Source organism: Herpailurus yagouaroundi, unplaced genomic scaffold (genome assembly GCF_014898765.1).
Source record: "Herpailurus yagouaroundi ecotype Mexico unplaced genomic scaffold, PumYag 210, whole genome shotgun sequence".
NCBI classification, from domain to species: Eukaryota; Metazoa; Chordata; class Mammalia; order Carnivora; family Felidae; genus Herpailurus; species Herpailurus yagouaroundi.
Genome location: NW_024412441.1, coordinates 25,588,885 through 25,612,917, shown reverse-complemented (window position 1 = coordinate 25,612,917; position 24,033 = coordinate 25,588,885). Strand labels below are relative to the sequence as shown.

Genomic DNA, 24,033 nt, shown 5'->3' with positions numbered 1-24,033 from the left:
AAAAAAATCATTTGGTAGCTCACCAAATCTCTGCATGTTCTAATCACTTTTTAAAACATTCTGAAACTCTGCAGGAGTGTTAGAATTACACAAGTGATGTTCAGTGTCCCATCAGCATAAAATAAGAACCTTTTAATGTGAAATTCTCTGTCAGAGGGGACATTTGGAAACTTGTAGCTGCTTTTCTGTACTGGTATTTACTGGGTGGTAGCTTAAGTTTTTAGGCTGCTTAGAAATCGCCAGTAGTATGACGACTTGTTCTGGAGGAAGAGAGAGGACGCTGCCCTGAAACCATTAGTGTCCTCCTTCCTTGCTCTCCTCCCAAGTTTTAAATTGTGGCTGCACCAAAGGCATATCCCCTTGAAGCTGGTTGTCACCGTGTCCTCTTGTGCTTTCTCTGGGGACCTTGGGCACCCCGTCCTGGTGCAGATAACCGGAGGAGCGGGGTTCGTGGGCTCCCACCTCACGGACAAGCTCATGATGGATGGCCACGAGGTGACTGTGGTGGACAACTTCTTCACTGGCAGGAAGAGGAATGTGGAGCACTGGATCGGCCACGAGAACTTCGAGCTGATTAACCACGACGTGGTGGAGCCACTCTACATCGAAGGTGAGCGAAAGCGCACGTCGACAGCGCAGTGAGCGTGGTGGGGCTGCTCCCCAGAGCAGCCAACCGGCCTGGCCACAGTGAGTTTGGGCTCTGCCTTCTTTCTGAAGTAGTCTCACCAGGTACAAGGCACTATCCTAGTTTCCGCGATGAGAGAACAGTTACGGCAGCGTGGATATTTGACTTCGCCGTTCCGAGCACCCCTGGCTTTGGGTATAGCGGCCCTTTCAAGGAGGGCTTGTGTAGTGCACAGTCCTCCCCACTGCATGGCAGGTCCGGTGGCTGTCACTCGTGTGACAGTACTTGTAGCTTCATGCGGGGCGCCGGCTGGTGTGGAATGTGGCACTAGTAGTGAAATTCCACATCTAACTTTGCCACTCCACAAACTTTGTGGGGCAGTGGGCCGGATGGATCCCCCCCCAAACATATGGCTTAACCCCTGGAACCTGTGAGTGTGGTCTTATGTCGGGGAAAGATGTTTGGTGACATAATCAAGTTAAGGATCTCAAGATGAGCTCAGCCTGGATTACCCGGGTGGGCCATATGGAAATATACGTGTGGAAGTGCCATTGGAAAATGGCAAGTGCCTTTATAGGAGACAGAATGGACAAGACGCAGACGCATGGGGAGAAGAGCAGGTCCATGAAGACCAAGGCAGAGATTGAAGCCATGCAGCCCCAGGCTGAGGACCACCTCAAAGGCAAGGAGGAATTCTCTCCTAGAACCTTTGGGGGAAGTGTGGCCTTGCCAACACCTTGTTTTCTAGATCTGTGGGAAAAGAAATTTCTGGTGTTTCGGTTCACCTGGTGCACGGTACTTCAGTTACAACAACGGCCACAGGAGGCTGATATGAGGGGCCTCCGGTAGACATTTCTCGAGATTGTCTGAGGTATACTGAAGAGAACCTCCAGCAGGTGCTTGGCTAGCAGGCCTCCTAGGATCAGCAGACCTGCTGTTAATTCTCATTTAAATCCAACCGGAGCCCTGAGAGGTAAATGGTGTCATCCCGTTTTGATTATTTATGGAAAACCAGAACCGGGTCGTGGCCTGCCCAAAGCCATAGGGCTATTAGTGGTAGAGCCAGAATTCAGCCTTGGGCTTCAGGCTCCAAAGCTCATTCGTCACCCGCCCCTCCTCCTCCTCCTGCGGGTAGTGTAGCGTTCTACTTTTCAGTTATTACCATGTCGGGGACATTTTCCCGTGTCTGCATAATGCAAAGTATCTTGGAGAGCCAGTGTAATTGCTGTGCAGTATCATTGTATGGGGACACCGTGCTTTATTCACTCCTGCCCTTAAAGTTCTCCAGGATTTCCTTAATCAAGTGTTCAAATCTGAATTACGCCAAATGCTGATCCGTTTCCTTCATTGTTTGTTGGGGTCTGTGTCACTAACGCATGAGTGACGTTCAGCATTAGCTTCCAAAACTGCTAACAAGATGGTTTGCTAATTTGGTAGAAAACCCACGACTTCCTGGTGACAGAAGAAAAAAAAGTTAGATTTTCTAACATGTTAATTCAGAAAAGAAATCTAAACAGTTTATTTTGCTTTTTTAAAAAATGTTTGTTTATTATGTGAGTTCATAATAGGGATGTTAATCTTCTGGTATATACTTAACACCTGCCCTTCTTCCCAAATCTGGCTTTTGCCTTTAATTTTTGTAATTCTAGGCTCATCTGTTTATTTTCCTCTTTGCTATTCTATTTATTTTATGCTTATAAGAGTCCCAAGAATAGAGAAATATTTAGCCATGGCGTTTTTGGTTTGTGTGATATTTTTGTTTCTTTTTAAACATTTAATTATTTAATCTATCTGGGATTATTTGGGGGTTAGGCTATAATTTGTAAAGTGAACCAGATGATTTAGGTAACAGATAAATTGGCTGACTTTCCCCCTGGACTTGATCATGGGTGTGCTCTGAGGGTTAACTGAGGTCATGCATGTGATAGGCAGAATTGCCAAGTGCAGGAGTCAACACGCTGCAGTGAAAGGCCCTGCTCTTGGCATTGAGGCCATGAATCAGCTGGCTGTAAGATAGTGAGATTACCTGGGATTATGTGGGTGGACCCACATAATCACACGAGTTCTTAAAAGCAGCAGCAGCAGCAGCAGGCGGAGAAGCCAGCTGGGGAGATCTGGTAGAAGGATGCCTCAGAGAGACAGGCAGTAGAGAAATCCGGAAGATTCGAGGTATGAGGAGGACTTGACCCACCGCTTCTGGCTTCGAAAGCGGCCGTTGTGAGCCAGGGCCCACGGGCAGTCTCTGGGAGCTCCCAGTCGACAGCCATCAGGGAGATGGGGCCCTCAGTGCTGCAGCCTTGTGGAACTGAGTTTTGCCAACACCTTGAGTCACCCTCTGATGGCAGGAATGCAGCCCTCCCTGCTGATACCCTGATTTCAGCCTGTGAGGGCAGAGCAGAGAACCAGCTGAGCCACGCAGTGCCTGGCTTCCGACCTGCAGACCCAGTAGATGATAAATGGATATTTTTGTAGCCTCTAAGCCTGTTAGGGCATCAGTAGAAAACCACAGGGCTTGGCACAAGGTCTGGCCCACAGTAAGTGCTCCCCAAATAGTAGCTGCTATTATTATTATTATTACTTTTCCCTTTTTGCACATGCGAGTAAACATTTGTGAAATGTAACTACGGATTACATAATTTGAGTACTACGGAGAAACCAAAACTTAGTAAAAATGGTATGTTGGTAAGTAAATTACTTGCTTTGCCTCTGGGCTTTGACACCAAAACTATTCGAGGCCACTTCTGCTTCTGGAAGTAGACTCTGTGTGGAGAACACACGCGTGAACTCACGACGTGGGCTCACGAGAAGGGTTGACATTTTCTGTCCTTTGCTGGCAGTGGGAGTGGCACCAGTGTGGCAGAACAGAAGACGTTTCTCCACCTCCGTAGTCCAAGCCCGTGTTTCACTTTCTCCAGCTTTAGCGTGAGTCTTCCATGCCCGTGACAGTCTGCCCACCCCTGCCCCGATCACCCCATCTCACTGCTTCTACCCCCACAGTGCCCACCTGAATCCAAGCCCCTTATGGGAAGATGGGCACTGTTCAATCCTGCGTGTGGGTGCGGTTGTGTGTTTCAGAGGGAATAATCCTTCCCCGCCTTAAATCAGATACAGCATGAATTTAACCGGATGAACTTAGTTTGATTTGCCTCCTTTCCTCGGTGTTGCATTCACACAAAGGAGGGCATAAGTTAGGGGACCCTTGAGTGCCCCATCATTGCCTCGTGCTTCTAGTACCTGCTATAGTTCACTTAGACTTCTCTTTAGATTTTCCTCATATTGAATTTCACAGCCTGTACTCACCTGAAGTGGTGTTACCATTGGTGTAGTATGTATGCAGATGTTGTTTTTTTTTTTTTAATTTATTTATTTATTTTGAGAGAGACAGAGATAGCACTAGTGAGAGAGGGGCAGAAAGTGAGGGAGAGAATCCCAAGCTGGCAACGCAGAGCCTGATTGGGGGCTTGAACTCAGGAAACCAAGAGAGATCATGAAATCATGACCTGAGCCAAAACCAAGAGTCGGATGCTTAACTGACTGAGCCACCCAGGTGCCCCAATGTACGCTGTTCCTTTAGCAGTGATGAACGAGTTAATATGTCCTGTTGATGTCATAAATTATTCTCCTCCTTTGCGCGGTAGAGTGTATTACAAAGTATGTACACCCAGCATTTAATACGTAACTATTTTTTCATACCTTTTTCCTAATAAAAGAAATTCCAGTTGATCTGAAATTTACACCATAGCAGTAACGCTCTTCAGCTTCCAAAAGTATTACATGGGATTTGTTTTGGTTTGTTTCTCTGGAGCTGGCAAAATTTTGGACTATAATGGGTGTCACACAGGGGTGTCACTTAATTTGGCAGTGTCCTAGCGGAGCTTCATTAGTTTCCCTTCGGCACAGCTTTCCTCCTCTTGTTATTTTCAAAGTATAACCATTATGTTTCAGAAGCCGGGGCATTAGCCGTGTAACTGTTGTGGGAAAGTAACTGTCATCTGGACTCAGATTGTGGTGGTGGAATTGGGAAGGAAGAAAGTGATTGCTACACACGCGGGGTGTGCACGTCAGGGCTGGGAATGGGGTACCGCGGAATCTGGGGACCGCTATGTGGTCATTAACCGTAAAACTGACTTAGACCAGAGGTGCTGTTGTCACAGGGGTTATGTTAGAGGCCTCTGCATTGTCTGGGCTGCACTGTAGAGAAGAGATAGAGCTTCTTTGGAAGGAATTGTAATACTCACTGAAATAACTTGATCTGGTTTTATATTGCTTTAAAAGAACTCTGGATTTTACCAGATGTTACCATTTAAGTTGCAGAAGGTGAATCTGTATTGAGCTCTGGAAGGAGCAAAGTTAATTCTTCTTCCAGCCATCTATTTAGGACATGGGGAAGTTTCGGAGAAGCGAGAGTTGGTGGGTAGCAGGTTGTGTTTGGGTTTTGCGAGGGAGATGCCAGGCCATGGAGATGGTGAAAATGAGGTGCAGCATTGGGACAGCCCCCTTGTTCCAGCCTGGAGGCCTGCTGGGCGGATGTTGGCCACGGGTGGGCTCAGTGAGAAGGGAGGATGTCTAGAGAAAGAACGTTGTAACCGTTCAGGCAAGGATTAAAGACACATAGAAAACCGAGCACTGACCCCCGGAGGGTTTTCAGAATGGAGCAGACACTGCTGAAGGAGGATGGAGGTATAGACGGTCCCCGATTTAATGATGGTCGACTTAATGATTTTCCATTTCTACGATGGTGTGGTCAACAGTACACATCCAGTGGAAACCGTGCTTCAGAGTTTTAATCTGGATCTTTTCCCAGGCTGAGGACATGCAGTCCTGTCCTCTTGTGATGCCGGTCAGTGGCAGTGGCCACAGCTCCTAGTCAGCCACTGATAACGAGAGTCAGCAACTGGTACACTGACAACCACTCTCTGCTTTTGCTTTCAGTACGGTATTCGACAAGGTACAGGAAATATTCAACGCTCTTTACAAAGTAGGCTTTGCCCAGCTGTGGGCTAATGTAAGCGTTCTAAGCATGTGTGCGGCAGGCTAGACTAAGCTGTGTGTTCAGGAGGTTATTTTATTAGCACTTCCCCATCATGCGAATTTCACATAGTTTTATTGGTGTTGTCTCGGGTGTCTGCAAGTTTGCAAGTATGGGGCCATTATGAACCTTGCTTGAGAAAGCCGCCCCGTATATGCATCGAAGTCACTGTTGTCATTGTCTTGGACTCATGTCCAGGCTCCTGATGTATATAGCCTGGGCCCCTCCCAAAAGCTGTTCCAGTTTACTTGTCCGCCATCTGTACAAGCAGCAACCTTGAAACCAACATTTCTGTAGAGGACAGAAAACGACAGAGACGTCCATTGCGTCATGGGAAGCCCGGTCCTGGAACATGCAGTACCTGTGAGTAAGAGGTCCAGAACAATGAAAGCAGAAAATAACAATTGCAAACACTTAATGAATACTCACTGTGTTCCAGGCACTATTCTAATCACTGTGTATAATTAACAGATTTCATTCTTTCAACATATGGGTGAGGTAGGCATTTATTATCCTCATGTGCAGGTGAGGGAACCAGTGCGTGGAGCCCTATTACCCACCTTGTACCCAGGTGTGGAGATCCTGTGCAGGGCCAGGAGAGGTGGGCACCAAGACAGGGAAGACAGGAGGAGAGGCTGGACTGTCACACCCAGATCCCCCAGAATTGTTCAAGAAAGGTGATGGAAACTGTGTTTGCCAAGGACACTGGGTCCATGTTGACATAGGTGTTTGAGGAGTGCTGTTCTGATTAGAATATTTTTGTTGAATTATAATTTAGAAAATTTTTTCTCTCTTTCAGTGTTTGTTGCAAATGTAAACATAAAATGTAGAGGCTGCAGATCCGAGATCCCCCGCTTTGTTCAGCTTGGAGCCATGGGGAAATCCTGCAGTGAATATCTGGCATCATAGGTGCTTTCTCACCATGGTGTTTTCACAGTGACCCCCTGGCACTTGGAGGAGATTCCAGGGGAGGTGCGGGTGGCTGCCAGCTGCAGGAAATTGACAGGCAGCAGCACTGACCATAACTTTGGGTCCTGGGGCTGAGCCAGACCTCTGGCATACACAGTCTTCCCTTCGTATTAAGTCAATATTATTTGATATGAAATGAAGGCAAAATCCCACTGTTTGAGTTCTTTGTGCCAAGAGAAATTTGGTCTTTACACTGAAACGTTATGTATCTTCTTAAATCCTGTTTTCCATCGTAAATACTGGTGTTGGGGGACAAGGGTTAGGCCTCGCATTGTTCCATGTTGCAGAGAGGGACACCTTGTGTAGTATTTGTGGCAGGGCTCCAGCCTGGACTGCAGGGAAAGAAAACGTGTAAGGAGTATCTTTACGATGGGGTCCTGCTGTATGCTAAATAATCCCACAAGTTCACAGCAAGAATCAACCTTTTGTTTTATTTTGTAGTTTTTCCAAAGCTGCAGGGTGCAACTCCTTACCAGTTAAGTAAGGTGTGGCTCTGGCACAGGGAGGCGGTTGGACTGGGCTATGCTGGGAAGTTGTGCCAAAAAAAAATAAATAAATAATAAATAAATCACCAGGAGATGTAAACATTCAGTAGGCTTTTATGTGGATTTCCCCTTTGGTAGGAGAGCACACTCGTTTTTTTTTTTTTCATGGAACCTGAGCAATTTGGGGTTTCTCTGGAGTCATTCAATTTCTACACCTTATTCCTTCTATATTTATATATCATCTGCGTGGACTGCAGGCACAGTGAAATTCATCTTGAAAACATATAAAACATTCGTTTGTGGTGCGTGTAGTTGCAGTATTATTTTCAGAATCCATGGTGGGGCCGAACGAGCCTCCGCCATACCCTCCCCTGGCCCATCCTCTTCCCAGCATGAAAATAATGTCCTGTGTTTTGGCAGGCATACTGTTTTGGACCTATTTAAGGAAATTCTGTGAAAAAGGAAAATACTGGCTTGCTTTACTGTTTCCCTTCCTTGATCATTAATTTGAGCTAATCTTTTAGGGCTCATTTCTCAGGCTCCTATTTTTCTCTCCATGATTACAGCACATGGCCCTGGAAAACGTGACAGGGTCGCAGGACGGTCACGTGGTGGTCAAGCCCAGAGGCACAGCTCCAGCAAATGAGAGGGCATGCCTTTCTACTTGTTTCTTCCTCTCCCTCCCCTGAACTTAGATTTTTGAATGCCACGCTCATTTTTGGTGTACTTTTTGATAAGGCAGTTGACATTTTTTTGAGGGCTTTTCTCCCCCTCTGGGATGTGAGGGTTAACTTTACTGTTCTGTTATTATTAATATTACTTAGTGCTTTCATAGCACCTCTCATTCCAATTATTTATGTTATGTGTGTTCTAAAGTCCCCCCCTTGCTCTCCTCTTCATAATTCCTTACCCGGATAATTAGTCAACAGCCTCCATCATGTGGTCCTTTTTAGGACCGGAACCAGAGTTACTGTCATTAATGCTATAGGCAGAACACGTTCTCATGGGAAGGAGGGGCTGTTGGAAATAATTTTCATAGGATTTCAGGTTCTTCTTCAGTGCATCAGTGTTGCTACTTAGGCGTCGTGACATAGTTTTTATAGGGCATACCTTACTTACTAGCCTTTCCAAGGCGTAACAGAGGCTGCACTGAGGCTGAGCTAGCAGATGGAATAGTCTTTTGGATGAAAAGGCCCCAGTCTATGGCTCGTCTCTTCACTCAGCTAACTTTTAGTGAGCACCGTTCCCAAATTGGCCCTGGCCAAGGCGCCATGTAGGGGAATTTATTTTCCGTGGCAGATTCCTAGGCCTGTCTAGCCATTCTGATGCATTAGGTCTGCCCAGGAATCTTCCTTCATGTGTGCTCATAGGTAACAAGGGCGGCCCCCCTGCTGTAGAGAGCAAAGCTGTGTGGAGATCTAAGGAGGAAAAAGGATTGCTTCGTGTGCTCAGTGAGCTTTTCATCTGGTGAACAGGATGTGTAGGAAGCACTTGACAAGGCAGAACGCAGTAATTAACCAGTGGCACGGGCAGCCGGTGGTAAGAGTGATGATCTCTGACCAGGGCCCGCAAGAAGGCTCCCCACACAAACTGACATCTGAATTGAGCCTTGCAGGAGAAAGTATGGATCCTGCATATGCAGAGGAGATGGAGCGGATTAGAAATGCTTGCACCTTTTATTTGATGTCAGACTCACAAGGGAGGGCTCTCAGGGCACCCTTTTCTCCCGCGGTCTTTGATGCTTTGGAGACCTTCCTTTCTTCGCTGCATAGGTTGTCACCTCAAGAGTAAAAGCAGTGCTGAATGATGTCTTCTGTGAGATCACAACCCGTACCCTCGATTTGCACTGTCTTTGGGGAGCATGTGGCAGCTGCACCTGCATGAGCAGAAATCCGGAGGTCGCAAGCTCAGTTCCAGGCACGCGCGAGTAGGCTCTTTGGGGTGGCACTCAGCTCTGAAGGTTCGGCCAGATTTACTGCATTGTGGATCTGGCCTGCTTCTGCCCCGAGAGAGGCAGTGGGGTGTGATGAGATGTTTTATAAAGAGAAAATGCAAGGACTTCTGGGCGGCTGAGTCGGTTAAGTGTCCCGACTCTTGATTTTTGGTTCTGGTTATGATCTCGTGGTTCATGGGAATAAGCCCTGTGCCAGGCTTTACACTGAGAGAGCAGAGCGTGCTTGGGATTCTCTCTCTCTTCCTCTTTCCCTGCCCTCCCCTGCTCATGTTTGCACTCTCTCTCCCCCTCTCTCTCAAAATAAATAAATAAACTAAAAAATAAAAAAATAATTGGAAATGCTGTACCTGAATGTGGAGTTAGTGGTCAGCTACATACACCTGTGTTCTTGAGCTTTGAAGCAGGTGAGCACGAACAGACTGCTGTTACCGGTCCTGTCTGTAAGCTGGAAAGGACTAAACTGCCTTAAAATGATGGCATTTTGTGAGACATGTCTTGTTAACTTACAGGTCTCACAGTAAAATCTTTGTTTGCTTCTTATTTTCAGCTATTTATCAACTCCGAGTAACTTGGGGGAGGGGGGAGGGTCAGAAAGCAATCCTAGGATTTTCCTCGTATTTCGATGGACACTCTTAACAAACTTGCATATTAACAGACTATAAATCATTTTCAAAGGTTTTGTGTTTTCTTAAAGAAAGATTGGTCTTTCAAAAGTGTGGGTTCTACTTTTAAATTAGTAGTCTTCAAATGTGGCTTTAAAAGTATCTGTGTCTGGGGCGCCTGGGTGGCGCAGTTGGTTAGGCGTCCGACTTCAGCCAGGTCATGATCTCGCGGTCTGTGAGTTCGAGCCCCGCGTCGGGCTCTGGGCTGATGGCTCAGAGCCTGGAGCCTGTTTCCGATTCTGTGTCTCCCTCTCTGTCTGCCCCTCCCCCGTTCATGCTCTGTCTCTCTCTGTCCCAAAAATAAATAAACGTTGAAAAAAAAAATTTTTTTTTTAAAAATAAAAATAAATAAATAAAAGTATCTGTGTCTATAAAGGTCCAGAGTCTCCCTGCCTGAGACGTCTGCCCCTGGATGCCAGGGGTCTAGGCATCTTTCACTCGAAAGCTTCACTGGGTGACAGATACATAGCAAGGATTGACTGAGAATCTTGAATGACTGGCAGTGGCTCATGAGCCTTATTTTTTAGCTCTTATATTCCCAGAGTAGAGAAAGGGAAGAGAACACATATGTACACAAAAAACTATTCATTTTGACTTCAGCTTTAGTAAGTTATACCCTTTTTCCACTAATACTCTTTTCATCTGCTTTTACGGCTCATCAGTGTCTTACTTTGTTTTTTACCATATGAACCATTGATTTCAAGTGTACCAGTCTGTAGTGTTAAACATGTTATGTTAGGACAGCTCTCCAGAACTTTTTCACCTGCAAAACTGCAATTCTAGACCCACTGAACAGTAACGCTCCTCCTGGTAATCACTGTTCTACCTTGCATCTCTGAGTTTGACGACTCTAAGTACCTCATGTAAGTGGAATCCTACTTTTCATGACCGGATTATTTCACTTAGGGTGATGTCCTCAAAGTACATCTATGTTGTAAGTATGTGACAGGATTTTTTTCAATTTTAAGGTTGAATAATATCTCAGTGTGTGTGTGTGTGTGTGTGTGTGTGTGTGCGCGCGCGCGCGCACACATGCACGCTAACACTATATTCTGTTTATCTGTTCATCTATCTATGGATACTTAGGTTGCATCTACTGGGGGCCATTGTGAAGAGTGCTGCTATGAGCATGGGTTTATAAATTTCTCTTCGAGACCCTGCTTTCAATTCTTTTGAGCATATACCCAAAAGTGGGATTCCTGTTCTTACATTACTTCTGTGTTTAAGACTTTGAGGAATCATCACACTGTTTTCCATAGTGGCTGCACCATTTTCTGTCACCGCCAAAGTGTACAAGGGTTCCATTCTCTCCACATCCTCAACAACACTTGTTGTTTTGTTTTTGTTTTGTTTTTTTTAAATAGTAGCCATCCTAATGGGTGTGAAATGATACCTCATTGTAGTTTTGATTTACATTTCTGTGATGATTAATGATGTTGAGCCTCTTATACGCTTGTTGGCCATTTGTATATCATTTTTGGGCATACAAGTGCCTTGCCATTTTTTGAGTTATTTGATTCTGTTGATTTTTAAGAGTTCTTTATATATTCTGGATATTAACACCTTTTCATATATATGGCTTGTAAATATTTTCTTCCATTGTATAGTTTGCCTTTTTACTGTTAATTGTGTCCTTTGATTCTGTCAGAAAAGTTTTTAAGTTTGATGTACTCCTATTTTTCTGTTTTTGCTTCTGTTGCCTTTGCTTTTTGTGTCCTATCCAAGAAATCTTTGCCATGATGTCATGAAGCTTTCTCCCTGTTTTCTTCTAAGAGTTTTATTGTTTTAGGTGTTACATTTAGGTCTTTTGTACATAGCGTAAGATAAGAATAAAATTTTATTCTGTTGCATGTAGATACTCAGTTTTCCCAACTGACAGTTAGAGACTGTCCTTTCTTCATTGAGTGACTTGGTATTCTTATCAAAGATCACTGAACTATGTATACAAGGCTTTATTTCTAGACTTTGTATTCTATTCCATTGGTGTATACATCTGTCTTTATGCCAGTAACACACTGCTTTGATTAGTGTAGTTCTGTACTGTTTTGAAATCAGGAAATGTAAGTCTTCCAATTTTGTTCCTCTTTTTCAAAATTGTTTTGGCTAGTCAGTGTTCCTTGAAATTCCATATGAATTTCAGAATTTTTTTTTTCTGTATCTGCAAAAATCACTATTGAGATTTTGATAATAGTGTTGCAGAAGTATCTTCTTTTTAAAAAAAAATTGAGACTTTTTAAATTTTTTATTTATTTTGAGAGAGATAGAGAACAAGCAGGGGAGAGACAGAGAGGGAGGGAGACAGAATCCCAAGCAGGCTCCATGCCGTCAGCGTAGAGCCCAATGCAGGGCTCAAACTTACGAACTATGAGATCATGAGCTGAGCCAAAATCATGAGTTGGACACTTAAGCGACTGAGCCACTCAGGCATCCCCAAAATTAAGACTTTTTAAAGCAACCACATCAGAAGTTTTCTGGAATAGTCTTGGCAAAAAAGAAGCCTTGTAAATAATCCAGAAGATGGGGCCTATAGTCTTTTACATGTTGTTTTTGCTTTCTTGAGGGATGGTCATGGTATTGGAAAAATATATACTTACCAGGTTTTTCCATGAGCCTGTGCAGTACCTAGAACCCCTTCCCAAAGATACTATCTTCCTGTTAGAACCATCCGGCTTCCGCTTTCTCCTAGTCTTGGTGGCTCATGTGTACTGAGCCTCCCAGATGTGCTTGGGCTTGAAAGACTGTGATAATTAGCGTGAATTAAGTAGAGACCAAGCTCACAGCCTAGAATATTATGCTCTTGTGTGGAGGCATCATTTCTGCCCCTTGTGTGAAGATAAACTGTCATCGGGCTCTCACCCCTGGGTGAGAAGAGTGTTCGGAAATAGCCCCGGCCCCTGAAGGCACTGTGGTGATTCCTATGCCATCCGGGCACGACAGGAGATTTTCAGGAGGGCGTGGGTGGTGAGTGAGTGTTGGTGGGGAGGGTAGGCATTTTTTGGTGGGAGGGGATGTTTTCTGAGAAAGTTACATTGGAGAATTCACCATGGGAACTGTTTTTCCTAGTTTGCCGGTTTGCCTGTGGTTTCTAAAACCTAGCCCCTAATGTGCCATTACCTAAAAAGAGAGCAATGGTCCCTGGTTAGGAAGAGGATGGGAGGCCAAGGAGTTCCCTGCAGGCCCTCTTGAATGGGCGCTGAAGCCATGTACAAGGAGGATTCGTTTTGGCTGTGGTGTTTCAGATCCCCCATTCCTTGGCTCGCTGTGATGGTGGTGACATTTTCTTTCACCTGGAGCTGAAGTGCAGTGGCACAGAATAGACTTTGTCTGGAGGGATGGCTTTCCTATACATGCTATTTGACAGGGAGACATTGCTTCCCAAGGGCCTCTCTGCTGTGTGGCAGAGAGCAAGGGTTGGGGATGGGGATGTTCCAGTGAATGCCTGTACACAGGGGAGTCATGCAGAACCCAGTCATTTCACCATTTGTGGCTGTAAAAACCACCCTCCGACTACAACTCTAGTGATGGCAGTACCGTATAATGCTCAAAAAGCTCTGGGTTTGGATTAAAATGGAACTGGGTTCAAATCCTGGCGTTGTCATTATTTAGCTGCTTCACCTGCAAGCTTTGTAATCTCTTATGTAAAACAGGAATAATGGTATTTTACCCTCAAAATTATGGTGATTATTACAGTGTGCTATCAGCTGCTTAGTGATTGGTGCCAAAATCCAGGTTCTCAGAATGTCTCTTGCTCTGAACTAAGTGGTCTTCATTGTCAGTGCAAATCCAGGTTCTATCTTGGTATTTAAAGTCTCACATGCTGTAGCTGGACCACATTTTCACTGAGACCTTTCAGAGCCGCAGCAGAAACTCTTGCCTTGTGGCGTCACCCTTTCCCGTCCCTGGTACGCAGCACACCCACTCCCAAGTAGCCGAGCTGGGAATGAGCTCCTGGCCCATCTCTCTACACAGCCAGGCCCGCCTCAAAGCAAGACCCCCTTGCCCAGTCTCCTTCATCAGGCCAGAATCCCCCAGAGCTGGTGATTTGTCATTGTATCCCCACCCTTGTCCTGTGTCCTTCACGAAATAGGCATTCAGTGAGTGAAGTCTCATTATTAACGTTAGTTTCCTAGTTTATTAACTCATTATTAACGTTAGTGTGTCTTTTTGCTCGGGAGCCACTAAGCAGATCCTCAATAAATAATCAGTCAATGAGGGGGTGCCTGGGTGGCTCAGTCAGTTGGGCGTCCAACTTCAGCTCAGGTCATGATCTCACGGCTGGTGAGTTTGAGCCCCGCGTCACGCTCTGTGCTGACAGCTCAGAGCCTGGAGCCTGCTTCTGCTTCTGTGTCTTCCTCTCTTTCTCTCCCTCCCCCGCTCACGCTGTCTCTCTCGGTCTCAAAAATAAACAATGAAAACAAAAATTAAAAAATAATCAGTCAATGAAAAACAGAAACTACCCCCCAACTGTCATCTCAGGGTCTGGTTTTATGTACACAAGATTTGCAAAAACAAAGCAAAAGATTATTTCCTCCCGTACGTTAGTGCTTTTATGTCAGATTGGTTTTACAAATTAAAAGCCTTGCTTGCTTTGGATGTTCATGTTTAATTCAGTGTCTGAAAAATTGGTCTTCCTCCTGATTTGCATGCTGTATCTGGGACAGATCTCAGAAAACAGTCAACTCTGGAATCAGATTGACTCTCGTTAGAGAACAGGCCCAGATTACTGGGCCCCCATGTGTTTTTGTTGCAGACAATTAGACTTTCTATTTTTGTTTAAAGTTCTTCTAATTGCAAAAGCAAATTACTTTTTATGAAGAGTAAAACAGTAACAACTAGAATTTCAGTGCTACAGAAATGCCTGTATCATACGGTCTGATTCTTAGGGATTCAGAATATTTTTAATGTTTTCCGTGGAAATCACGAACTTCCATTTTTGTCTCCTTTAGTTGACCAGATATACCACCTGGCCTCTCCGGCCTCCCCTCCAAACTACATGTATAACCCCATCAAGACGCTGAAGACCAATACGATCGGGACGTTAAACATGCTAGGTAAGTTGTCCTTCTCTTATTTTGCAGCTGTTTTGGGGAATGTTGTAGGCAATCCCAGGCATAGGCCATCGACATTCTGTTAGAGCTTGGTCTTGGACTTTAGACCCCTCCCTCACCCCTGGAGTGACTTTACGAGCCATCAGAGTTGTCATGGGGGACACCACCATCCTAGTAACCAGTCTGCACTGCCACAGTTGAATCCCCTGAGAGTGACCACCTGTCACTGTGACTGTGTGTGTGACTGTGTGACACCTTCCTTCACTTTACCCTGTGATACATGGTGTGTGTGCCTCTGAGCTGGAAGAGGCACTGGCGACTCTGATCCAAGGCCAGGTCGGTGTGGAATGCACGCATGGGGGTTTCAGGAGTGCTCCTGGGAGGAGCAGAAAACCAGCCAACCTTATGGGGTTGTCCAAGCTGAGTGCCCAAGTCTAGGCTGAACTGCGGGATTCACCAAAGGGGGCCACGGGTGCGTGTTACAAACAACACGCCATAGATTGGTAGCTGTGGATAATGCGTACCTATGAATGCTTGAAATCAGAGGCATCTTAAGTTTGACACAGGTTTCAAAAACTGGGAGTTTTGATTAGTTGCAAAGTGGGGAAAAAGGAACCACTTTTTAAAATGTCAAGTGAAAAATGGATTTAATTATGGTAACATTTAAGACAGCTTCTATAAATGGGTTTGGGAAATGCAGCACTAAATTGTTATTCGAGGGAAGGATGGAGACAAGGGACCGAAAGGGATGCCGGAGACTGGTTTTCAGTCCTTGTAGACTAAACAGTTTGAGGGGTCCAGCTCTGCAAGAAATAGATGATTCATTTTCCTGGTGTCGAAGGGGCTTTGTTCCCTTTGTTACAACCCCTGCCCTGGTCACCAGACAGAACAGGGTGTCCCTTCTGCTCAGAGGTAAGACACTGGTAGAGCTGCCTGCTGCTCCCACCCCTCCCCACACTCCCTCTGCCGCCCCAGCCGCCTCCTTCGTACCCAAGTGAGATACAACAGAGGAGCCACCAAGCACACGATGTTTAAGAAGATAGCATCCATTGTGCAGTCACTGTGCCCAGACACCGTCCTGTCTGTTGCCAGGGAACTTGGTGTTTCCTGGAGAAGGCGATATATGGGCCCAGGCACCAGTGACACCAAGGAGGAAGGGAATGTTCCCAAAGGGAGGTGCCAGTGAAATGCTGTTCGAGTTCCAGGCAGAAGGGACTAGTGGGCCATGGGTGAGATTGGACCTGGAAGTCCTGAAGGAATGATAAACTCCTTTCAGGAATGACAGGGACAAAAGCTGAAGGTGGGGGACGGTCGCTCGGCCGCAAAGACTTAAGAGGGACTTCATATTCCAGATGGAGAGAGGTGCTGTCATTAATCGCTTTGCACTTGAGACAAGATGCAGTGAACCCCCCCCCCCCCCCCCGGCCTCTTCCTGTTGGGGCCCTTCCCTCTCTGTGGCTCCCCGCTTCTCTGGGCCCGTGCTCGGTTTCTTCAAGATGAGACCCCTTTGTCCAGTCTCTGCATAAACATCTGGGCACTAGAACAACACAAGTGGGGCTCCCCTGGCTCCCCGCCAAGGGGTCCTCACGATGATGGAGATGCTCTGGGTCCTGAGTGTATCCATGTCAGTGTCCTGCTTGGGACATTGTACTCTGGTTTTGCAGCCTTTTACTGTTGGGGGGAATTCAGTAGAGGCTATGCAGGGTCTCTCTCTGTTGACTCTGTATGACCACATTTGACTCTACAGTTACCTCAAAAGTGTATTACAAAAAAAAAAAAAAAAAAAAAACACCCAACACCCTGGGGTCCTTCCTTTTGAAACTGCCACCGTTGCATCTATGCAGTGATGTGGTACAGTGATCAATCGGCAGACTTCCGAGGGCTGAAATAGGAGTGAAAGAGACAGACCTGTGGTGTTGGTAGCCTTAGCCTATAAATTCCAGTTGCTGCTATGTCCCTTTTTAGCATTTATTTGTTCCAGCATGTTGTGGCATTTGCACAGATGATCTCCAGATCCTTCCTGTTTGGCAGCCCTGCTCTCTTGTTCTTGGGCGTCTTCATGGCTCCCTGCTTTCCTCCCCTGGGTGCTCCCACACCCACACCCCAGGGCCCCTCATGCCATGGCCCTTCTGTGTCGCCTAGCTGCCTCCAGAAGTGCCCGCAGGCTGTGTGCATACACCCAGCTCCCAGCCCTAGCACTTTACAGATACCTCGCTGGACCTCTGCCCCGTGGGCGGGCATGCGTGCAGCACTGGGTGTGTGGCACCCCGGCCTGTCGACCTGGTGGCATCTGTCCACAAAGGCTCCGAGGGGGAGTACGTTCGGGAGCCATTGGGTTAAGTGAAGGGCGATGGGCCTCTTTGGCGCACAGCTGCCGTGAGCCTCTGATGAACATTGGGACTTTGTGAGTGCCTGGAGACTTTTCATACCTACCTGACTCCCATCGAGCACAGTGTTCTAGTCCATTCTGCCTGCAAGGGGTCTGTGCAGGTAAGCGTTTAGAGCCCGACACAGGGATGTCATGACTTGTTTTGGAGAAGGGGCTGTTGCAGCCGAGCCTTGAAGGAGGTGGTGGGGGGGGGGGGCGCGGTGTAGAGGGGCCCAGCCGGCGGGGGCTGGCTCCGGCACAGTCAGAATGCCAGGGGGCACGTCGAGGAAGTGGCAGGTGGGCCGCGTCACAGGGACGGTGGAAGGGAAGGTGCGAATGGCCTTGCCTTCTGCCTACTGGTGGTAACCCCGAACCCACACCTCACCAAACTAACAGATTGTCCATTTGGCCCTGCCTGCACCTGCACCTACACCTACAAGTGTCCAACTAAATACTGTGCCTCTGAGGTTTCGTTTGTGTTCTTCTATTTTGGTTTTTTGTTTGTTTGCTTCAAGGTAGATACAATATGAGTGGATGGTGCACAGGGCACAGATGATCAGATACAATTAATACTAAAAAACTGCATCAACTGGCCACAAAAACATGCATGCGCTTCTGTAACTTCCTCGTTTCCCTGAGGTTGTCAGCTTCCCTGATGGTATCTTTGCTTTCTGTAGGGCTGGCAAAACGAGTCGGTGCTCGCCTGCTCCTGGCCTCCACCTCGGAGGTGTATGGAGGTGAGTGGTGGGGCTCCCCCAGTCGTGCTTGCTCTGGGCCCATGGGACTGTCTCAGGTGAAGAAGGAATCAAAAATGAGTGCAGGATTCCATGTGTAAGACAGCCCAGCCCACTCTCCCTGCTTGTGCGCGAGCCAGCAGCGAGGCCACCTGTCAGCCACCCGTGGTCTGCTCTCGGAAAAGGCACGAACCCCTTTTCCTCCCGCCGAAGAACACCCTTGGACGACTGCTTCATGTCACCTTGCCCAGGAGGCCCTGCCATTTACAAAGCCACAGAGGGGTGTTTCCCATTCGGCTCTGAAAGGACCCCAGAAATCATGCAGTAGGGATTTTTTGGCCAGGTTAGCTGGAGCACGTTATTCTTCAGTACGAGCAGTGGGTGCTGTGAGCCTGACCCACCGAGAGCTCAGGGGTTGGCTTTTGCTTGCTTGGCAAAGAGATATGTACTGATTGCCTCACCTGTTGTATAACGACTTCTGGAAGAACCTGAAGTAGGGAATGCCAGAAAACCAGGAGCCTGTTTGCCCACCTGCAGAACTTTACCTCCCCTCCAGGCCCATTAAGCCAGCCTGGGTTAGGAGCAGGATGAGGGGTGCAGGTTCAGCCCCAAACCAACGGGTGCAGGGTTGCGGAGGACGGCATTGTTGAGGCAGCAGAAGCTAGACCCTGACATGCAACTTAGCTACTTCGCATTACTGTTTTGGACAGAGAAACGAAGTGAAGGGGCCAAATAGGAAGAGATGCTTTTTTTTTTTTTTTTTTTTTAAATAAGGGAACTGAGTGAAAAAAAAAATCTAGAAAAAGAGGAGTTCTACTAAATGCAGTTCTGTTCTTTGTAATCCCTGTGAAAACGAAATCTTGGCAGTTAAAAGCGTCCACCCCCTACCTGTTCCCCTCATTGCTTTTAGAACAGACAGCTGAGTGGGTTTGCATTCCGCCTCCCTGTTTCTTTCCACAGCAAGACTTCACAAGGGGTCAGTTTCCCTTTATAAGTCATTGGATGATTCCCCTTCTCTTCCTCTGATGAGCTTTATATATCACAGCTGAGAGGGCTGGTTTTTTTTTTTTTTTAATTTGGAGAGAGAGCACACAGGGGAGGGTCAGAGAGAGAGGGGGAGAGAGAGAATCCGAAGGAGGCTCCACACTGTCAGTGCAGCGTCTGACGCGGGGCTCGATTCCATGAACCGTGAGATCATGACCTGAGCAAGATCGAGAGTAGGACACTTAACCAACTGAGCCACCCAGGTGCGCCTCAAAGGGCTGAATCTTTTTAAATGTCTCAAATATAAAGGTACTCCTCATACTGGCCAAAAGGGCACAGTGAGTGACATCTTTTCCCTGTCCAGCCTTCTTCCTCCTCTCACTTCATTTATTATCTGCACATTTGATGACAGTTTGTCATCAGTTTTTAGGGTTCTTAAGTAACATCAGGGTGTAACTGGTCTGCTCTGATGTTTGAATAGTGCAGGAAACTGGCATTTTGTGGAGTGGGTGCTTAGTGTGTTAGCCTCACAAAATGCTGAGAAGGGGAGACTAATTGGAAATCAATTGTGACTCTAGACCTTTACTTTTATCACAGAGAGTGGGCACTTTTCAAGTGGCGTCTTGAACCTTGGGCACCCTGGACACTTCAGCCCAGGGGTGCCGATTGAGGGACAGATGCATGCGTGTGCCTGGTCTTCTTTCTTACCGTTTGCCAAATTTATGATGGTCTCTTTGGAGTCTAGCTTGCCTGGCCCTTGTCAGAAATTCCCAGAAAAGGCCTAGTGTCCATCATCTGTTAACATCTGTGTGAAATTAAGTTGCTGGTTTTCTTCTCTCAGGGGGTATTTGCCATAGACCTCTTCTCTCATCCTGTAGTAAAAACATGCCCCCTTCTTAAGAGAACTTTAAACCACGGCACTGGATAGAGAGGTCTGAACCTGCCCCTGGATTCGGCCACGCTGCAGGGGTGGGGGGCACCAGTCTCCGACGGGGGCCGGCCAACTCGGGCACCTGTGTGTTCGTGACTCTGTATCCATGAGCTGCAGTCAGATTTTGGCTATAAGATAAGCACGAGATGAATTTATAACACAGAGCTCCTGTACACTGTCCAGGTTTTTTGGCTATGGCTGTATAAAATTCCTAGTGTGCCATATAAATTAGGTATCCACATTCCCAAAATACACTTGTGTTAAAAAAGAATTTGTTACTAGGTTTCTTTAAATGGTCTGTGCCTTTGGCACATCTTAAAATGTGATTGATTTACACACCAGAAAAACAAAAGTTGGGAGATATAAAATGTGTGCTAAGGGAACAAGCGGTCATTTGCCTCAGGGACGCTCCGTCCTTCCACCTACACAGACCAGGGTACTCATGTCTCATTGAGGCTCTCGAGTTTGTTCTAGGGTTGTTGGCACGTGGGAAGTCCTTGTGTTCCACAGAGGTGCTCCTGAAGTTATTTCAAGAAGTACAGGCTTTGCTGTAATTACCTATTTTATAAATATAAAGTTGAACCATACATCCCTTCACGTAGATTACATTTAATTATAGCTTGTATAATTAAGTGTTAAGAACAGTTTACAGGAGAGGGGCTTGGAGTTGAGAGAACCCTGGTCTTTTACTTTATTTCTTCCCCTGTAAAAGTACTGTCCAGCCTGTCCCACTGGAACTTAGAGAATGGGCAGTGCAACATTGATCAGGGTCTCTCCATTTGTAAATGTTTACCCTGGTCTTTCTAGAGCAGTCTCTTGCATTGTAAATATTCATTGTTCACGATGCATACAAGCTTGATGAACACATGGTCTCACTTTCCTGCACTCACAGATCCTGAAGTCCACCCTCAGAGTGAAGATTACTGGGGCCACGTGAATCCAATAGGACCCCGAGCCTGCTACGATGAAGGGAAGCGCGTTGCCGAGACCATGTGCTATGCCTACATGAAGCAGGTATCGGACCGCATCCTGGGGGGGTTGGGGTGTAGACACATGAAGCACCTGTCCCGTCAAATGCAAAGCGCCATACAGGAATGAAATGCCGTGATTAAGTGGCTACTAGGAGAGTTTAGTTTCCCACTACTGTAAATTAATAGTATCATCAGCAGCTTTTCCCGTGTATGTCCGTTTTAAAAAACAGTTTCCTGGAGATACATTCTTTGGTTTGGAATGCTGTTACATGACTATGAATGGTACATTTCTTTATTGCCTAATTGCCCATCAGCAGTTAGTAAGTGCCCATGTTTTCCTGAAGCCTTCAAATTAGTGAAGTTTATTTTTATTGTTGTTTACTTTTCTTCTGAGTTATTTAATAGGTCTACAAATGAATTCATTATTGCTTTAATTTGAACTTTCTTAGGAATTGTTGTTTATATTTATTTCATACTGTTTCCTGCCTTCTTAATTATTCATTGCTGTACTGGAGGTTTCTCCCATGGATGGTGTCATGGGGCAGATCTGGTCACCCACATGCTGTAGCCAAAAGAGCCCACTGACCAAGAGGTGGAGGGCCTCGGTTCCCACCCCAGCTCTGCCTCCAGGCAAGGACCCAGGCTAGTCCATCCTTTCCTTGGTCACTGTCCCTGAGCTTGGACCAGCTTTCTGAGGTCCCCCCAGACATGCCGTCTAGTAGAGGGAGGGATATGGGCATAAATCATTGTGGACTGCAATCAGATGGTGTGGCCCATACTCCTAGGACTTAGAGACTTGATTGCCTGTCCCTGGGAGCAGCAGGCGACCTCAGATGGCAGTGCACGTTGCATGAGGGGAGAGGCGTTGTCAATGTGCCCGGCACTGAGTGTCCCTGAGCATCTTTCTTTTTTTCAGAGGAGAATTGTCAGGAGGGGTTTTTTCCCTTATATTTTTAGTGAAATACCAACATTAAAGACCCATAAAATAACCTCTGCTTATGTGGGCATTTATTTATTCTGTCTTTTTTCTCAGCCAGAAGCAAAACTAATTGCTTTCTAAGCTACTTTGGGCAGTCGGCTTGTATTATCCATTTATTTTAAGAAACATTAATCAGTGGACGCCTGGGTGGCTCAGTCTTCAGAAGCGTCAGACTTTGGCTCAGGTCATGATCTCAACAGTTTGTGAGTTCAAGCCCTGCACTGGGCTCTGTTCTATCGGATCTTCTGTCTCCCCCCGTCTCTGCCCCTCCCCTGCTCATGCTCTCTCTCTCAAAAATAAATAAACATTAAAAAAATTATTTTAAAAAAGGAGAAACATTAATCAGTTATAGAAAGGGCATAACTTTCTCATTCTTGAGTCCAGAATACCTTGACCCCGCAGTTTAAGATTGCCTCCCAGGGCATCTGGGTGGCTAAGTCAGTTAAGTGTCCGACTTCGGCTCAGGTCATGATCTCGCAGTCTGCGAGTTTGAGCCCCACATCGGGCTCTGTGCTGACAGCTCAGAGCCTGGAATCTTTCAGATTCTGTGTCTCCCTCTCTCTCTGCTCCTCCCCTGCTCTCACTCTGGCTCGCTCTCTCGCAAAAATAAATAAATATTAAAATAAAATGTACCTAAGATGGCCTCCCAGGTACAGAGAACAATGTCTGGATATGTTGGTACTTGAGAAAACTAACCTGTGTTCTTAAGGGGCACGTGTTGCGATTTTATTGTATAAAGAGTTTGAAGACTTGTGTTTCTCAACTGTTTTCTTTTGCTTTCATTCTTGTGGTGTTTCTTAGTGAATTTTTAGATAGGTTAAAGCTGGTGGGCAAATAGGTCATTTTAATTGAACTTTTTATTCAGTGAGTCTAAGGAGTGTCTATAGGGAATAGCTATCTCCTCAAGGTATGAGCTCATGGTAATTGTAATAGTAATAATATAGCCAGCATTTATTGAGCACCGACTGTATGCCAGGAACTGTGATACACATCCACACACTAGCTAGGGTACTCATTTCAAACACAAACTACCATTGCATCCGATTCATCTGGCTCATGATATCGGGAATGTAGCATCTAGATAAATCTGGATCTGTCAGCATTTATGTTTCTGCTCACGGAGGTCTTGGGAGGTTAATGGCACAAGTAGCATTACTCTGAAAACTGTAAACTCGAGGAGAGAGGGAAGATGGCGGCGTAGGAGGACGCTGGGCTCACCGCGCGTCCTGCTGATCACCTAGATTCCACCTACACCTGCCTAAATAACCCAGAAAGCCACCAGAGGATTAGCAGAACGGAGTCGCCGGAGCCAAGCGCAGACCAGAGGCCCACGGAAGAGGGTAGGAAGGGCGGCGAGGCGGTGCGCGCTCCACGGACTGGCGGGAGGGAGCTGGGGCGGAGGGGCGGCTCGCCGGCCAAGCAGAGCCCCCGAGTCTGGCTTGCAAAAAGCGGAGGGGCCTGACGGACTGTGTTCCGACAGCAAGCGCGACTTAGCGGCTGGGAGGTCATAAGTTAACAGCTCTGCTCAGAAAGCGGGAAGGCTGGAGGACAAAGGGAAGGAGAGCTGCTGACCCCCCGGATGACAGAGCTCAGTTTGGTGGGGAACAAAGGCGCTCGCCAGCGCCATCTCCCCCGCCCATCCCCCAGCCAAAATCCCAAAGAGAACCAGTTCCTGCCAGGGAACTTGCTCGCTCCGCGCAAACACCCAACTCTGCGCTTCTGCGGAGCCAAACCTCCGGCAGCGGATCTGACTCCCTCCTGCTGCCACAGGGCCCCTCCTGAAGTGGATCACCTAAGGAGAAGCAAGCTAAGCCTGCCCCTCCTGCCCCTGTGCACCTTGCCTACCCACCCCAGCTAAGACGCCAGATCCCCAGCATCACAAGCCTGGCAGTGTGCAAGTAGCCCAGACAGGCCACCCCACCCCACAGTGAATCCCGCCCCTAGGAGAGGGGAAGAGAAGGCACGCACCAGTCTGACTGTGGCCCCAGCGGTGGGCTGGGGGCAGACATCAGGTCTGACTGCGGCTCCGCCCACCAACTCCAGTTATACACCACAGCACAGGGGAAGTGCCCTGCAGGTCCTCACCATGCCAGGGACTATCCAAAATGACCAAGCGGAAGAATTCCCCTCAGAAGAATCTCCAGGAAATAACAACAGCTAATGAGCTGATCAAAAAGGATTTAAATAATATAACAGAAAGTGAATTTAGAATAATAGTCATAAAATTAATCGCTGGGCTTGAAAACAGTATAGCTGACAGCAGAGAATCTCTTGCTACAGAGATCAAGGGACTA

At 46.8% G+C, this 24,033-nt stretch overlaps 1 protein-coding gene across 2 annotated transcripts in view; it reads left to right on the top strand.

The window, feature by feature from the left end:
* Nucleotides 1–24,033, top strand: part of UXS1 (UDP-glucuronate decarboxylase 1) — a 102,779-nt gene that overhangs the window by 47,713 nt on the left and 31,033 nt on the right. For both annotated transcript variants that reach the window (XM_040454136.1, XM_040454137.1), the window contains exons 6-9: nucleotides 430–610; nucleotides 14,671–14,775; nucleotides 17,818–17,877; nucleotides 20,682–20,803. In XM_040454136.1, the coding sequence (XP_040310070.1) occupies nucleotides 430–610; nucleotides 14,671–14,775; nucleotides 17,818–17,877; nucleotides 20,682–20,803 (468 nt within the window). The remainder of the gene's footprint in view (nucleotides 1–429; nucleotides 611–14,670; nucleotides 14,776–17,817; nucleotides 17,878–20,681; nucleotides 20,804–24,033) is intronic.